The following is an 18,464-nucleotide window of genomic DNA, read 5'->3' on the forward strand; positions in this document are numbered from 1 at the left end:
GGGAAGATGTTGGCTTTTCCTTATATCTCAAAATCTAAGTAGCTAAAATCTCGACATTAATGAACTGAGTATTTTAGCCAGTATCTATCCATTGTTTAGCCAAAGCTGACTAGATCGTGTGTCGATATCTAAAACATCGTTAGAGAGGAGGCAATCTGTAACGATCGCGAAACGTATATTTAGAGAGCAAAATTCATGATCAGATATCATGTTGTAGGTTAAGGATCTAAAGGAATCTAAGGAGCTTGGGTAGATTTTCCGAGGTGAGTGAGTCTGAGGACGTTAAGTTGGACTCTTAATCTGTCCAAAGAGTGGAATTCTAAGAACATATGACATACTGAGTGCGGAGAGTCAAAATGAGGGCATTGAGGGAGGAATGTCTCCCCTTAGAAAATGGGAATAGGTGAATTTATAATGTTCTAGTATAAGTCGGTTAGGGATAACTTGGCAGGACCCAGATTTGAAAACCAAAATTTCATTTTACCATTATTAGCCATAGTTATGTTACAAGTTGTTGTTATCTTCCATTATGTCTCATATTAGTTGAGGCATATAATTTAATTTGGGTTCAGTATAAAAGAATCTATCTGTATATTGTATGATGTGTTAATAGCGAGAGTCAGTTAAAATGTCGTCCTCCGCTATAAGGTTAGACACTTCGTTTCCTTTATTTACCTTATGGCTGGAAACCCAGACAAGAAAATTATTTTGCCTAGTATGGTAACTTCTTGAAGCATATTATGCGCTTTTAAGATAGATGAATGATCACATGAGGGTGATTCAATTAGACTCAACATTCTAGAGCAAACAGTGTGGATCATCCATTCACCAGACCCTTATTTCAAAAATAGTAGTGAAAAATGTGGTATGCCTGGGGAAGCTGCATTTTATCATATCAAAGTTGGAAGAAAAAATCTGTAAAAATTAGTGATCATACCCACGATATATTATATAAAATTATTAAATACGTTAAAGTTTATTCTTCAACAATCGGTTTTGATAACAACACGAGTTCTTGAGTAAGAATATATTTATTAGTATCAAACACCTGCAACACCTTTTCTCGTATCTAGATATCAATTATACAGCCGCACGTTTAGGTTCTGGGTGATTGGGACTGATGAAGGGGGAGTGAATAAGAGGTGTGACAGTTTTATTGTGGCCACTTTTTCCATCAACGGGTTCGATACGTTTACTTCATTAGTACTCGGAGTGTTACCGAAGCATTTTGCGGATTTAGAAAATTAGAAACAGTATAAGATCGTAACCGAAGAAACGATGCACGTTTGGGGAAAGTTTCTTGTTTCTTTTGTTATCGTTTGCAGTTGCCAAGCATTACAGGTAATAATTATAATTATCTTTAAATAATTATACCAAAATTTCGTTAAGCTTGTTAAAAATTAATTTATCATTTATTGATTACAGGCCTTTATTAAATAAATCTAATATAAAAATTAACAAGAATATCTTACGATGATGATGATTAATTTTAATTTTAAAATAAGTAGTCATATAATATCGTTATTTTTATTTTATTTTACGTACTTAACATTCATGTTGACGAATTTTTAGTAGTAATTCTTAACAGCAGAAAATATGAGTTTGGCTATTAAGTTGTATTTAAATAAAATATAGAATATATTTGAAAACACATGTATATGAATATGTAGATAATGTTATACATCTATTATGATTATTATTAAATAATTTTACTAAAAGTTCGCTTCGATTATTAAAAATTAATTTATCATTTACTGATTACTGGTGTTTATTAAATTATTTTAACATGAGAATAAACAGGCATATATATTAATGTGATCAGTCATATGATATCGTCATTTTTATGTATGTTACGTACTTAATATTCATGTTGACGAATTTTTAGTAGTAATTCTTAACAGCAGAAAATATGAGTTTGGCTATTAAGTTGTATTTAAATAAAATATAGAATATATTTGCAAATACATGGATATAGATATGTGTTAAAGAGAAATAAGTTTGGAAAAAAAAGTAATTTCGATTTTTCCTAATTGACGATTTTGAAGTCTTAAATTTGCCTATCAATATTTAATAAAATCGTAAAAATTCGCAATATTTATTCAGACTCATCGAAAATTGTGTGGTGTATTTGGTGATTAAGTATTGAACCTAAATGAACGTCTAAGTTACTTTGATGAATATTTGTGTATTTCTAGTAAAATGAAATGAATTTGAATATGTTTTTGGACGAATTACAGATGAAGAGATGTGAATCAGATTCCCTTTGAAAAATATAGAAAATCGAAATAGCCTTTTTCTCACCCATCACAACAAAATTAAATAAATCACTAAATTTTTTATAAGAAATTGATAATTATTATGATTATTATTAGCTAGTTGTTCGTGATGTTTGTCATTACAGTTTTGAAGTAATTAGTAAGGTGTCTTCTGTTGAGTCAAAAGTATACAACTTCTTTTAAATATTGTCCCACAAAATCAATACATATTTAACAGATATTTTTTGCTTTTCCTGTATTACTTTTTATTTTTTGTAGTAAAGTTATCTTATAGCCATTCAGAAAAAGAGAACAGAGGATCGATACTTTTGTTATTTTATTGAAAGTAATCTGCCACTTGTGGTGATGTTGCTTCGTCATAACCCAATTGTTGGTTTTGGTATTAACGATTTAAAACTGGTGATTATTGAATGAAAACTTAGCTCAAACTATCAAAGAACTTTTAAACAGCTTTAGAGTTTCCAGACTTTATATGCGCTGAAAAATGTCCAAAAGAAGGGAAAATAGATTCACGGATTGACTGAAAATGCTCTTTTGAACCGTTTCAATACCACGGTTTTATTATTTAGCAGGCAAAGGAAGAATAACTTCCTCTGACCTATTGTGACTGCGCAAGGGTCCATGTGTCCTTCATGTCAGAGAAATCATCGTTGTCGTGTCCAGTATTGATTTGATTAAGTTATTTTATTTTCTTAATCTACTGAAAGTTAAGAAATGATCAGAATACATGCAAGCACCTGATTCTAACCATCATTCAGTCTCTAAACTGTACTGATTTCAGAACACCAAGATTATTACTTAGAATAACTTTTATTATTAACAGTGGATAAAATAGTTTTGGTGTTGATTAAACATACATTTTTCTGGAAACATAGGGCTCTACAATGGAGATATTGATAAACTAAAAAGTATTTATGAATATATTACTCGTGAAGGAGATTATTTTATAGTTCATATCAGAATTTTTCAATAATATTAAGTATTATTATCTCATATAGATAATTAGTTGTTCTATTTTTGGTAATTTTTATGTAAATTAATTACTTAATTACTTACATTTATTTGTACTTTTTCATTAACAAAATATTTTCTATTGTATAGCTAAATAAATGATATAAGTATTAGCCCAAAAAAAAAAGAGAAAGTAATTTTATGTAAAATCAATAAATGCAAATTAGATAATATTTATTTAAGACCGATATATTATATGTTGAGGCTATATATTAAAAGCAATTGCATTGTTAAGAAAGTTTTAATTAAGTTTCAAACGCTTAATGTTTCTGTGCCAAGCACACCCAGTATTTTTATAATATTGCACTTCGAGTTCTTGTATCGTTGAAGTTCAGACTGATAACTGTATCAAATAAAAGTCTAATTCTACTTTCACTATTGACATTGAGATTCATTTATTGTAAAGATTAGAAACGTTTTTAGATTATAAACTGTTGTTTAAAAAGAACATCTGTTAAAAAGTTAAAGTTTTCTATTTTCCAAAGGCTTTATAATTTTTTCTAATGCGCATATAAAGTCTGGAAATGCTTTATATATGTAAATATATATATATATATATATATATATATATATATATATATATATATATATATATTTGCATATATATATATATATATTTTTTTTTTATTAATAATGTATTCAGTAATTACAAAATGGCATGTCAATATATTTATTGTACCTTTTCCTTCAGGATGTTATTCCCAAAAAGTGCGATATTCCCGCAACTGCGCCTAAAAAAATTGAAGAAGTCATCAACACTTGCCAAGATGAAATTAAAATAGTTATTTTGTCGGGTGGGTATTTTATATAATTTTCTGCAGTCTTCGTTAGCTGTTTATTTAATTTTTTCTTTTAGAAGCTCTGGAGGCTCTTAACATTAATGAAGAAAAGTCGAGAGCAAAAAGATCAGTTTTCAGTCCAGATGAAAAACGTATTGCAGGGGTAAGTTATTCACAAAAAAATATTGACACTATTCTTTATTGTTATTAAAAACTTAATTAATTTAATTAATTTAATGTTTTCAAGACATGAATTTGTTTTATTTTTTTCTGTCAAAATGAACTAATTATGTTATTTTAAAAAAGGTGTGGAAAACAAGTGATTTTCCTGTTCTCTACCTTTACTTTCTTGTAGCATTTAAATTGTAAATTAAGTGATGTGGAGGTTATTGAGGAATCGAATAAGTGGTGAAATGTGATAGGTAACGTAGAATTTTAATAAATTCTAAGATTTTAATTTGCGGGTTTTAAGTGACTTTTGCACACTAATTTTATCTTTTTTTTAAATCAAAATATGACCATTTATTATCAAAGAACAAACGAACGTATTAACCACTATCGGGATATGCTCGGACAGATCATTTGCTTTCGCTCGAAGTATAGCAATATAGTTCATAAGCAAATCATCAGTTTAGCAGTCGAATGGAATGTCCTTTGTAAGAGTTTTCATGCAGAACTTCCCAATAGTTAAACGTCGTTACAATATTTCTTGGTCGTGAAAAAGGCAATAGAAAAGGATGCCTTTTTTAATCCTCCAATCAAACCCATCAATTACAATTTATAGATATGCCTCGAGATGATTTCTTTTTGTTTTCGCGTCTTTGTAGACTTTTGGCCTACTACTTTCAACTTTCTGTTTTCGACCTTGTAATATTCACTATTTTTAAATTTATTGACTTGATTGCTATATCTATTGTCTTCTTCTAAGTTTATTTTACAAACGATAGAGATCCGTTATGGTATCGTTGTATTTGAGCAGCTAATAGGAGGATCAGCTACAACGAGTAAAAATGGATAAACTTGTATAACATATTGATGTTAGGTCCTTATATGTATTCTGATCACTTTTAATTTTAATAGTTTTAATTTTAAAATTATTATATTGTATTTATACAGAAAATGTGTTACAGCATATTGAAAATCATAGAACTATTTTACAGAATGCCAAAAACTGACAAAAAAAGCAGATGTAGAACTGTTTTATAAGCTAGGTATAAGATATAGAGTTTAAGACGAACAGCGGTATAGAGCAGACATGCTCATTACATGTATTGATTTAAATAAAGTTAATTGGACACAAATCTGTCTTTTATACTGCAATCTCAATCGAAGGGTTAATCAGTTAAAAATTAAGAGCAGCTCTTTTACACATATGTATTAATAAAAATATTTTTTATTAGTTTTCTGACAACATGACGATACAGTGTCGAAAAATCGTGTTGGTCTGGCTATTTATTCCTCACTTCCTTCTTCACTTCCTGACACTTGTGTCTTCTTCCAACTAACCATTCTACATCAGTCTAGTAGAACAGATAACTTCATTCTTTCAAAGAGCGTTCACATGCAAGAGGATGACTTTGAGTCTGTTACTTGCTGTTGGTCTGTTTTGCAAAAATATGCCGTTTATTGTGTCAATTGAAGTCGGTAGAGGTCTACAATAATAGCTTCATTCGGTTTAGCAGCTTGTAATACACCACGCCTTGTTGATCCCATCATATGCACAGAAAAGCTTTTTCAGGCACATTTCACCATCTGACATAATACGACACAGAAAACTTTACTTTTTTGCCTGGCAAGCGATGAAATTGCGATGTTGAAGAGTAATGATGCATGATGATGCGAATGATGCATGTAAGCGTTTGGAAACAGAAACAGTTGACTCATCTGTGTGTGAATCACTAAATATGTTATGTATTCACTAAATTGTCCGAAAATTTGAGTTTTCATCTAATACGTCTTGCAATTTACTGTCTTCGAACTGTTTTGGATCTCCAGGTTCTTGTTTGTCATTGACATCAAATTGCAATGTTTAAGTCATTTAAACTAAAACCAATATTTGGTTAAAATAGGTTTCTAAAAGTGTTTGAAGGGTTTCCGCAGCAGATTTCTTCAAATCAAATGACAAGAGTAATGAATAATCAAAAAAGCAATTTGGACTAAAACTAAATGAAAAGCTGTTATTTTATGTGTAGAAATACATTAAATTTAACTGTTAGGTTACATTTCATAAGATTAGTTTACGCTAATAATTCGCATTTTCACTAATATATATCTTAGTACCTAATAATTGTATCTCTCTGTGATTGTGATTGTGATTGTAAATCGAGGGAAGCCCTCCATTTTCAAAGGCACGTACAAAGTTTTCATACATATTTTTATATAAGATAATCAGATATTTGTGTATAATGTTATTGCTGAACTGATGTGATGGAAGACCGGAAGTTGTTCAGTGCAGAAGCTATTCAGATTGCTTTTTTAAGCACTAAGTATATCATATGAGAAGCCGTAGAAATATTGTAAACAACTGTTTCTATGGTGCAGTGCTTAAAGCGTTCAGATCACGAGCGGATGTCGCGGGTTCGATTCCTGGCGGTCGTAACAATTTTTTGTTGTTGTTCTAGTTTGTTTAAAACATTTGTCAAATCACCTAGACTAGGTTGCGGACCCCGGGGCCTGAGGCGTTCCTTATTTTCTATCCTTGTTTCTTTATTCCTATTTTACCTCATGCGAATACATTTTTACTTGATCTACATAGTTTAATAATTAATAAAATAACTGCGTAATTTATTTGGTAAATACCTAACGCTAAAAAGAGAAAAATAAAATATTTAATAACAAAAAAATTGAACCGGTAGGTATTAAGCTAAATTGGGTGTATATAGTAGAATATAAAATACGTGTAGTAGATAAGTTAAATATGGTTTTTGTTTCTTATGACCATATTTTATTTTAAAACGTTCTTTTTGTGTTAAAAATCTAACTTTGATTATTTTTTCCTTTTTAGCGAGTTCCTTTTTTATTTTTTGAAGTCCGTTTAATTATTTTGTTAAAAATATTTTATTAATAACTCATTAAGTAAAACTATTATATGTTCACTGTTGCTTAGTTCTCTCTATATTAGATAGGTAATTTAAATTTTCATTTGAATAGTTTTTAATTGATTTTTTATCTTTTATTCAAACACTGTGTAATAACATAACAAAACCAAACAAAAATATCGAATATTTAACGAGTTTTTTTATTACTTAAATTTCTTTTAGAAAGTTACTTCGTTGTTATTTATCTGTTTAATCGGTGACGTTACAAGTTTGAAAACTATCGTCATTAAAATATTATAAAAATGATGAACGACTGTATTTGAATAGTAAGAGAAGGCAAGATGCATTGTTAAGATGTAAGGCAATTGCATTGTCATAAATTAATTGATGAGAAATTCATATTAATTTATTATTAAGCAACATTGTGATTGTCGGAATACTTCTGTAATTTAATAGGTCATGGGATATTACTTTGAATTACTACAATAAAACATCTTATAGATAATGAAACGGTAGTACAGTAGAGAGGCTTATATGGCATCATCAAATGTTGAGTATAATCGAAATAACCAATTATTTAGCAGTAGGAGGCTTGCATTAGAATTACATATTATATTATGGGTTAGTATTTATTTTTTTAACTGTAGATATTTTATTTTATATATAATCGGACATTCTCACATATTATCTAGTATCTATACTTGTAAAATATAATACTATTTTCTTTTTATTCTTTTCATTTCATTGAAAGACCATTCATTTATAGTAATATATATATATATATATATATATATATATATATATATATATATATATAATATTAATTGCAAACATTTAATCGAATGAAGTCATTACTATATATTTAACATGTGTATGTGAACACATGATATATGTTTTGTTGTTTTTATTTTAATAAATGCGAAATAATCTATTAATATGTAATACACTTGAAATAAAGAGATATTTCGTAAAGTATTATTAGCATGCCGCCATAATTAATCCATAGCTCGCGCCCGGAAATATCTACTTCTCAACCAATACGCTATTGTTTGTATCGCAGGACACAAATTTGTATATCAAGCATAAGAGGTCAATTGAAAAGTCCCCGACCTACCATAGTAAAACATATTTTTTTGGCAGAATTAGTTTTTTTATTCAACATAATACCCTTCAACGGTGATACACTGATTATAGCCACCCTCTTATAACTTTTCGATACCATTTTTGAAGTACGATTTGTTCTTTGCTTCAAAATATGCCTCAGATTCGTCGATCACCTCTTCATTCGACGGAAATTTCTTTCCAGCGACCATTCTTTTGAGATCTGAGAACAGGAAATAGTCTAAATAGTAAATAGTACCAAATACGGTGGATGAAGAAGCTATTCGATACCCAATTCATGGACTTTTGCCATCGTTTTCACTAACTTGTGACACGGTGTATTGTCTTGGTGAAGCAGCACTTTTTTTTTCTTCAAATGCAGCCGTTTTTTACGGCGATTTCGTCCTTCAAACGGTCCAATAACGCTATGTAATAGTCTCTGTTGGTGATTCTTCTTTTTTCAAGGTAGTCAATAAAAATTATTCCGTGCGCATCCCAAAATACAGACGCCATAACGTTGCCAGCTGACTGTTGCATTTTCCCACGCTTTGGGGCGGGTTCATCGTGTGTAGTCCACTCGGATGACTATCGATTGGACTTCGGAGTGAAATAATGGAGCCATGTTTCATCCATTGTCACATATTGACGTACAAATTCGGGTTTATTACGCTTGATCATCTTCAAACACTGCTCCGAATCATCAACTTATTGTTTTTGGCCAAAAGTGAGTTCGCACGACAACCACTTTGCACAAAGTTTTCTCATACGCAAATATTCGTGAATGATATGATGTACACATTCAGTTGATATCTTTAGAGAGTCTGCTATTTCATTCAGTTTCAATTTACGATCATTCAAAATCATTTTGTGGATTTCTTAAATGTTTTCGTCGGTAACAACCTTTTTTGGGCGTCCACTGCGTTCGCCAGCTTCGGTGCTCATTTCTTCAAGTCTAAATTTTGCATACCAATCCTTGATGGTTGATTCTCCTGGGACAGTGTCCGAAAACTCGGCATTAAGCCAAGTTTATGATTCAATTGTATTTTTTCTCTTCAAAAAAACAATATTTTATCAACACGCGACATTCCTTTTTATCCATTTTTTTCACAATAACAAAAGTTGCTTCACTCAAAATGTTATAATTCACAAACTAGTGATCCGACAGCTGTCAAATTTATATACGCATCTTTTGAGGGTTAAGGCTAACTAAGAAACATATGGATTTAATTCTAGTAGTCCCATCTATTTACTATTTAAATTCCAATTAGGATTTCCATAGTCCTTCAGTAGTACTCCGTAAATCCCAAGAACAAACCTTCCTGTACTTGTGTAAGAACTCGTGAGAGATTCCCTTAAGTTTATCATTGTTTGCTTCTAAAAAATATTTCTGGGCTAGAGCCACTTTTAACCATTTTGACCTTCACATGATGAAACAACACTTTTGTTTCATTTTTACATTTAAGCAAATAATTTTTACCATAAATTTTGTAAAAATAATTTCGTTAAAATAGTACATAACAATAAAAAAAAAACAACAAATTTAATCAATGATATTATGTAAAATTTCAAACCAAACCATCAAACTAAAAGCAATAAATCTGTTAGTTTTTTCTTTTATATATTCGACCCTATGGTGGTTTCGAAGCGCATATAAACATATACATGAGGCCTTCCATTTATCTTCCCCTTCTAGGTCTCATTTTCTATGGTTCTATCCTTGGAAAATGCTGATTGCCTTTGTTTAAGATTTTGAATGACGATTTCTTTGATCTTAATCCATGTCTTTTTCGGAGGTGCTCGCTGTGTCTTTCAATTAAAAGATTAATTTCTCCACAGTAGTTCTGAGAAATTCGCTCAGATTTCATTTAATATGCCCAAATCATAGCTGTGTCTTTAGATTTATTCGTTAACTGAGAATTAATGTGACATGTTATTGAACGCATAACTGCTTTACGCATAAATTTTTTAAAACACTTATAAAATATATTGGTTTCTATATATTGAGCGTAATTTCGACATTAACAACACTACTAGATCAGTTCGGTTATTAAAATGTTAAATATATGCTGTAAGAAATGAACAATGTATTGTTTGGAATGTATTATATTGGAAATATTGAAACATTATTTATAATCTTGGTGATTTACAAAACGAAGATAAGTATCAGTATGTGGGTTCTATAAACACACATGTTATTGTAAAAGGATGCATGCAGCCATTACATCCTGAAAAACAATTATTTAGCACGAGTTTTGAAATATGGCGTTATTAATCGTAGTTTATTGGAAATAAAAATGATAACAGCTTAAATGGAATGCGTTGCATAAACAGGCTAACTGATTTTTTCTTGTTCTTAGTTGATGATTTACCCGTATACCAATTTTGGTTTCAACAGGATGGCGCAATGTGTTTTATCAACCAAGAGACGATTTTTTATGCATTAAGTGAAGAGTAACAGCTATAGATGGCACCTCAATTTTTAGCTATGAGCATTGTATTTGATATCGGTTGATTGGATTTTGATCCTAATTGAGAATTATGTTAGAGCTTTCTGTTCGTCAACTTTATAGTGAATAAAATATTAAATATATAATTATAGATTTAGAAATATGTAAAAAAATCTGCAGAAATCTGCTAAATTCCTTTATAGACCGAAATTTGATTGAGTACAGTATGACAAGTTGACGGCTAGTTTAGAAGAGGAAATTATGAATTTATAAATAATCATTACATTCAAAATGAATGTATATAGTAATAAAATTAATGGAAATGAACGGATCAAGAATATAAATATATGCAGAATCACAGCTTTGACGTTCCATCATTTGGAATTGGATGTTTTATAAATTTGTATTTTAGACTGTGTACCTGGCCTTATCTAGCCTGATTAGCAGCGTGACTGGGATGGTTGTTTCTTGTCGGATTTTAAATTTTACTTATATTAAGACGAACATATGCCAACAACACAACTGTTAAACAATAGCGATTAGGGAAAAGTAATTTCGGTTTTTCCTAACAAATTATTTGAAAGTCACATATCTCTAGTAATCCTTCTCATCGAAGCAATACTAAAGCGTGTTCGAAAGGTAACCAGTTCAGAAAGTCTTTTTCGTAATATTTTACCTTTTTATTTTGGAAATATATAGACTCATTAGCAGTGTGTTAGAATTAGTTTGCTCGTTTTTATTCTGGAAATGTCTATGTTAAAGATGAACTTTGTCCGGACGGCCAATTGTCGGAATGACCACAAAACAGTTTTGAACCATTTACATAAGATTGTATACCAAAGAAAGTTGACTAGTTGGGTTTCATATTAACTAAAAGTAAAATATTTGATAGACAGGGTTTCTATTTGTGACTCACTGCTGAAACGAAATGAAATCCGAGCTTTGGAAATGAACTATCATGGGAGATTAAAGGAGGATCACGTAACAGAAATGAATTGTTCATCATGTATTAGTTACTCGAACCTAGCTACTCCTACCTGGTCAAATCATTCATTCGATTTTCTCATATCATTATGTGAATTCAGGTCATTAAAAACACGGGAAAATGTCAAAAGTCTATCGACGAACAATGGATTAAATAAAATACATTGTATTAATTTTTTATGTAAAACTTTTAAGTCATAAGAAAACTTTAAAACTTGATTATATAATACTTCTAATCTAATATATTTCAGTAGTATGTATACCAATTTATAAATCACAGATATTCACTTTTTACAATTAATTATACTACCATTCTCTTTAACCGCTGGTAATTTTACTAGAATTAAGATGACAATAGCTTTTCTATGTACCGCAACGTTGTTGGATTAACGGATACCATTACATAAAGTGATAAGGAAGGTACTTTCTAAAATAAATTTATTCAACAAAAAGTCACAATTTTACTCAATCGAAGTAGCCTTTGAAAGTATCCCATTAATTTTTATTAACAAAAAATAGACTTTACGACATTTTTAAAAGCAATATTCTAGGAACGTGTTATTGGTATCGTATGTTAACATATAGTTTTATAAAAATGCATTATTTAAAATAAAATTGTATTTTATAAATGTCTGATTTTAAGTTATAATCTATGAGAGTGCTTTCAATATTTATGGCGGCTTAAAGATGGATGAAATTAGTGGGTTAAAGTCTTACCTTTTTTAAAAAGCCGACACAAAAGGGCTTTTCGTCTGTTAAATTTATTATTCATTATTAAAAGGTAACTCTGTAGTACAGATTTTGTTCCGGCAGCATTATTGATACATATTTTTTCGATGACTGCATGGATGAGTTCATAGTTAATGAAGAGAGCCACAAAATAATGTTAATATAATCTATTCAAAGTTTTTTTGTACATACGTGATCAAAATGTTTAATGTGTTGCCTGTAGCAATTTGTAAATTCATTTCGAATCAAACAATATTTTCCTTCTCGTTTTATTTTAGTTAAAAAGAGACAAAATGCTGTCTGATTAGTTCGAACACGTAAACGATTGAGCCCGTCAAAGTCGTCCAGTTGTTATCCGTATGCAAAATTCTTGAAAGCAATAGTGATAAGAGGTTATAACATGTACTATAATGTTAAAATAAATTATATTTGATAACATTTTTGTTCCATAATTTTATTTAGCATAGAATTTTGTTGTATACCAAAGACCAAGTGAACTAAAATTCAGAGCTGATGCGGCAACATTTAGATGACGTTTGTACAAAATAACTTTGAATAGAGTATAGATTTATGTCGACACAAATTGAAAGATATGGTCGTTAAAGGCATATGATTTCAACATGATGGAGTTTCTCATAATGGATGCCAGAATAGATATTCTGAATAAATTATTGGAGGGTATGGTTATCTCTTGCAGAGAATTGAATTTTCCACCAATATCATACGATTTGACCCCGTCAAACTATTTCTTGTGATGTTTCCTGAAGTCATGCTAATAAGAATGTAATTGAATACAATTGGGAGTAATTGATATCATAATCCATATATAAGGTATGCCATTCTTCTTTAATGAATTATTAATATACTAATAATAATAAACTAAAGATAAAATATTATTTAGTTAATATTTTAAAAGTAGTCTGTTTCGTTGTATTTGATCATAGACTCATCCTTTTTGATGACACTTTTCCAATACTTCTAGTCATCAAACTATGAAGGACAATTGTTTGTAATTGTAAATAAACAGTTTGTTTTCTTAAGTATGATAATGCTAGTTGTTTATTGAACATTTTATCATTAACATTCATTTTCAATTATTGAATCTCCCTCGTAAACATTTTTGCATCTAGGTCTTACTGCATTTGATTTAAATGCAATTTACTTTATCGAAATTGATTATTTTGAGTACGTCCGATCTTTCGGTGTAAATGTTGAAATTATAAATTATCTATCAATAATTGATTTCGATTAAATTTTAAAATAATTTGAGGTGAAAGTTAACTACTGAAGTAAATTAGTATATAGAAAGTTAAGCATAGATAAGTTAATTGCGGAATGTTTCCTATAATTTGTTGTTAAATTGATGACTGTTGTTCTTTTTTATCACTGCCAAACAATAAATAACAAAGCTTAAGTAATAACGTTGTTAAGAAGTAGTTTGCATAAAATAATTTTAGACAATCAAGAAAATAGTGTAGAGATTTATTAACATTTCAGCTAACAAAAGTAAAACTAAAACTGTTTTCAGTCTTCTAGTTTTTTTATCGATGTTTTTTATCAAAGTACAAAATTGCCTTAACACATTATGGCGAGATATTCTTTGTAACTGCCTGGTTCCTGACTAGCTAAAAGAGATTTCTGCTGTCACAAGTAAATATATCAGAGCAACATGTTATGTATTTAAATTCAATTTATGAACATCAATTTTATTATTTTATTTTTTGTTATATATTTACTATTTTAATTACATGTAGAAATCCCAGTTTTAAGCAATACTTTTCTTGTTTTCTATCTACAGTTCAGAGGAATATACCAAATCCATCTAATGTTACCCGTCTTTATGCTTTTATGATTTTTTTGCCTTTTTGCTTTTTTTATTTTTTTTACGTTACACTGAAGATATACAAGGCGGAAGAAACATTTTCGGTTCTGTGTTTTTACGCTATATTATTCTTTTTTTGTACTTATTGCATGCTTTTAGTTTTCCTATATATTTCATAGATATTCATTCGTAATCGGAAAAATTGTTATGCTTCATTCATTGGAAATCATAACCATAAGCAGCCACAGAGGGAATATTTATGGAGGGAAATTAAAAAAGGGATTTTGATAAAATATTTTATTTAAATATAATATATGATGTTTCATTTTGACAAAAAATGATAAATATCAAGATATTGTACCATTCACCAATAAATTAAAATAGATTGTTGTATTGTTAAATAACGTTTAGAAAACATAACATAATAGAAATAGCGGAATAATAGAATTATATGTAACAATTATTATTCTACATATACTATTACTTCTTACTCTTTTGGGTGTTGTACTTACAGTGTTGTCTCTTTCAAAAGACACGTTATAATTTTCTGTTTTCATAACTATCGATTTAGTCCTTTGAAAAAAAAAGCATTATATTTGTACTTACTCCTAATTCTTGATTCTTTGCTCTAAAAAATATTCTAATGCTGCTGATTACAATATTGAACTTACAGTCATAATTCTGTTTTTGATAGTTTAATGCAAAGGCTTGAAGGTTAATGCAAGTATGTATATAGACATATTTTGTATTTCAATTGAACTATCGATGTAGACTGTAATGAAATACTGGCTATTTAATTTATCATTAGAAATTGCGTCTTGGTTAAGCTATACTCTTTTACATTTGGGTCTATAATGACGCGGTCTGAAATGCAAAGAACAAACCTTCCTGTCCGGAATCTTGATGTAAAAGCTCATAAGAGATTTAATGAAGTTTATCATTTTTTACTTTCAAAAATGACTAGGGAATATTTCTATTTGAACCTTCACATCCTGGAAACATTATTTTGGTTTCGCTTTTTTTAATTTAAATAAATCGATTGTCAATGGATCGATTGTCATATTTTGTTGATGAGAACCTGCCGTCGAATTAGAAACCGAGATATGAGGCTTTTTGGAGCTTGAAGCTTGAGAAATAACTGTCAGCTGATCTTGTTTTTATGCTTGCGGCCGTCTAGTGAATCAGGCGCACAGTGCGAACATTGGCTCATTTAATGTAACATAGAATTATGTCTCTATATCATTCTATGTTTCTATATTTTGCGACCATTTATTTAATAAATACATTTGCATTGGTAGATTCATGTCATTTATAATTATATTTATTATATCATTACATTTAGATTTAGCGACGTATATAATTTTTTTATTTTTGCCCCTTAAAATTATTTTAACTTGGAACCTTTTATCTAATGGTGGACGTTTTATTAAATCTTTCTTTATAGGGATAATAACCAACTAACAACAAATTATGTTTTGCTTTATTTTTTACTAATGTTTTAATTTAAAATTTAAATTTATTTAAGATTATTGATATATTGTATGATTAATATATTATTAACAAATTTAATCATCAAACGATATGATAAAAAAAATTGAAAGTTAAAAGATCCAAGTTAAGTATCAATAATAAACTTCAGTGATTATTTACATTATTATTGAATATATCATCTTAAAATATATATAATCAAAGTAATATTCTTAATAATTATGGAACTAGAATAGTCATAAATTTGTAATTTAACTAATTATTTATTATTATGTATTAGTCTTTGAACTAACGATTTTTTCTATTTTTCAGTGTCTTCTACAGTGTGTATATCGCAAATTGGAGGCTGTAAGTATAAACAACACTAATTATTTCTACTATTGCAATTTATGTTATTTTATGCCCTGTAAAAGTCTCTTTTATTGGTTTGAATTTCGAAAACTTATTATCTTATTTACTTTATATTTGACAGGTGAATGAACATGGTTTTCCAATTGAAGAAGGATTGGTAACTCTTTACACTGAAGGTGTTACCCAGAAAGAATATGTTTTAGCTACCCGTCAAGCAGTGAACACATGTTTAACTAATGTTCAAAAAACGTATTCCGTCACCCCACACTCTATACAAGGTAAATATTATTTTGTCATTTATATAAACAAATATTTGCATCATTTACATAAACCTGTAAGGTATGTTTGTAGATGTTTTCGATAGTAGAATATTTCAATTTTTAGTTTTATGAATATGAATTGAAGATACTATCAAATAGTATTTCATCGCTGATATTACTTGTGCCTTTGCATATGGTAGCAACTTTAGATGTTGTTGCTAGATTTTCTCGTAAAAACTCACTTGAAAATGAATAACTTCTTTATTTATCAATTATCAGTTTCAAATAAATTCATAACTACGATTATTATAAAAAAAACATTCAGCATTACATTAAATTCTAAGCATTAACATTTAAGACCATTTATTTACGGTATTATATTTATAGAACATTAAGTTCTTTTAAACAAATCATGCGCCTATATTTCTATCTATGTATCCAAAATATTTATGAATATCAATCGAACAACCTGGGGAAATATTTTAAAATCATATGTCATTTTCAGTTTTTAGTGTTGAAGTTGAAGAGATAAGAGGTCATCTAACGGATGTTGTACCAATATGTTGTCTTGAAAAATGCATTTATAATTGTATAATTTTAATTATATATAACTGTATCTGCGTTTTTTGACAACATTCATTTCTATCCTATGATTGCGAAGTTCTAAAAGTGGTGATAGAATTGCCATTCTAATGGTTTTAATATATTGGCATAACATTCCACACAGTTGTGATAATATCGATCTTTACAATTATATAAACATATTTACGTAGATTGAACAATGCAATATGTACATTGCAATGTGTACTTATGACTAATTATCAGAATGAATTTTTCATTATCTTCAAGCAATATCTTCGATCGATATGATACCGTTACATTTTGGCTCAAGCCTTTGTATGAACAACTGTAGGCATTTGCAAGAAAGCTGTGTGTTAGGTATCAAAAAATTATTTGAAAGGCCAGTACGGATGTGTGTATGTAATATTCGTTCTATTGTCTTCTGCGACTTTTTAGGGTAACATCCTAATCCAATTGCCTTGACAGATTGGTAATTAGCGGTTATTATATATCCTAGTTCAACTATTTTATTTAATCCATCTCTTAGTGTCGCTGCTTTAGTAATTGGAGATATGAGGAAGCCTTTGCGCCACAGTCGCATATATTCGGTGCGCCAAGGTCCTTTCCGAAATATCACAAACCAATGACAGCATTAGCTTAAAATCTACAACAAACATCTTATGGTTTGGTTATTATGTGAAATAACATATAATAATGAATTTTTTTGTACTTTTCTTAATATTAATGTCCATTTATATCATTTATATTATATATATATATATATATATATATATATATATATATATATATATATATATATATAATTTAATATTTACACATACTTAATTATTGTATTTTACAGAATCCAAGGTATGCGAGGTGGCTTATGACGTATTCGAGTGTGTTTCTGACGAAGTGGCAAAGTATTGTGGCCAAACTCCATAAATATTTCATCTCATGTTTTATTTCTTAAATATATCTTGATATCACGATAAAATTCTAGTCAGATGAAAGAGAATAGTTTGCATAAATACGTAATATTTTTGTGTAATAAATTTAATAGTAATATATAAAATAAATAAGTTGTTTCTTTTATCCCTTTTATTATAGTAGATAATGGGTTTAGTTGATAACAAGAGTTTGCTGTGACTTGAATGATCATGATTTGCGAATATCTAAATATTAGTTCAATCCAAGATATATTAAAATAGGTGATAGGGAATATATAACTATTTGTACGAAAAATAGACAAATACAAAAGCAATTTAAATTGTATACAATTGTAATATTAAAATTATAATTAAATATACCAATTAATATAGAAGCATAAATAATTAATATATTTATTTCACTATGCAAAATATGTTAAATATTTGAGCACAAAAGAACATTTTACCATAGAACTCCAACATATGAAATGTGATTATGTGATTATTTGTGATTAGTGTTTGTAGTAAATGCGAAAGCGAATACCTAATGCTAATGCGAAGTGCAAACTGCTCAGGAAAATATTAAAATAGGTACGTGGTATTTTCGAAAAAGAAGAGACAATAACATTAGCGAAATCACAATTGAACCAGCTTATTACCAAAAATATAATATAACTTCAAAAAAGAA

General features: G+C 29.0%; 1 protein-coding gene across 1 annotated transcript; it reads left to right on the forward strand.

Annotated features, from left to right (window-relative positions):
• Positions 1-1,156: 1,156 nt before the first annotated feature.
• Obp73a (Odorant-binding protein 73a) lies at positions 1,157-17,929 on the forward strand. Its single transcript, XM_076413302.1, has 6 exons — positions 1,157-1,341; positions 3,979-4,081; positions 4,144-4,229; positions 15,988-16,023; positions 16,148-16,304; positions 17,710-17,929. Exons 1-6 carry the CDS (start codon positions 1,279-1,281, stop codon positions 17,790-17,792), a joined length of 528 nt encoding a protein of 175 aa, XP_076269417.1. The 5' UTR covers positions 1,157-1,278; the 3' UTR covers positions 17,793-17,929.
• The last annotated feature ends 535 nt before the right edge of the window (positions 17,930-18,464 follow it).

This window comes from Rhynchophorus ferrugineus, unplaced genomic scaffold (assembly GCF_030347505.1).
Source record: "Rhynchophorus ferrugineus isolate W39M unplaced genomic scaffold, kcgeb_rfMv2 rfM9, whole genome shotgun sequence".
NCBI lineage: Eukaryota > Metazoa > Arthropoda > Insecta > Coleoptera > Curculionidae > Rhynchophorus > Rhynchophorus ferrugineus.

What these genes read in the sequence shown, in the direction of transcription:
- Obp73a (XM_076413302.1), top strand. Translation starts at nt 1,279, where the DNA reads ATGCACGTTTGGGGAAAGTTTCTTGTTTCTTTTGTTATCGTTTGCAGT. An exon ending in GCAGTTGCCAAGCATTACAG is followed by an intron (nt 1,342 to 3,978) that starts GTAATAATTATA and finishes CTTTTCCTTCAG; the next exon opens with GATGTTATTCCCAAAAAGTG. An exon ending in ATGAAAAACGTATTGCAGGG is followed by an intron (nt 4,230 to 15,987) that starts GTAAGTTATTCA and finishes TCTATTTTTCAG; the next exon opens with TGTCTTCTACAGTGTGTATA.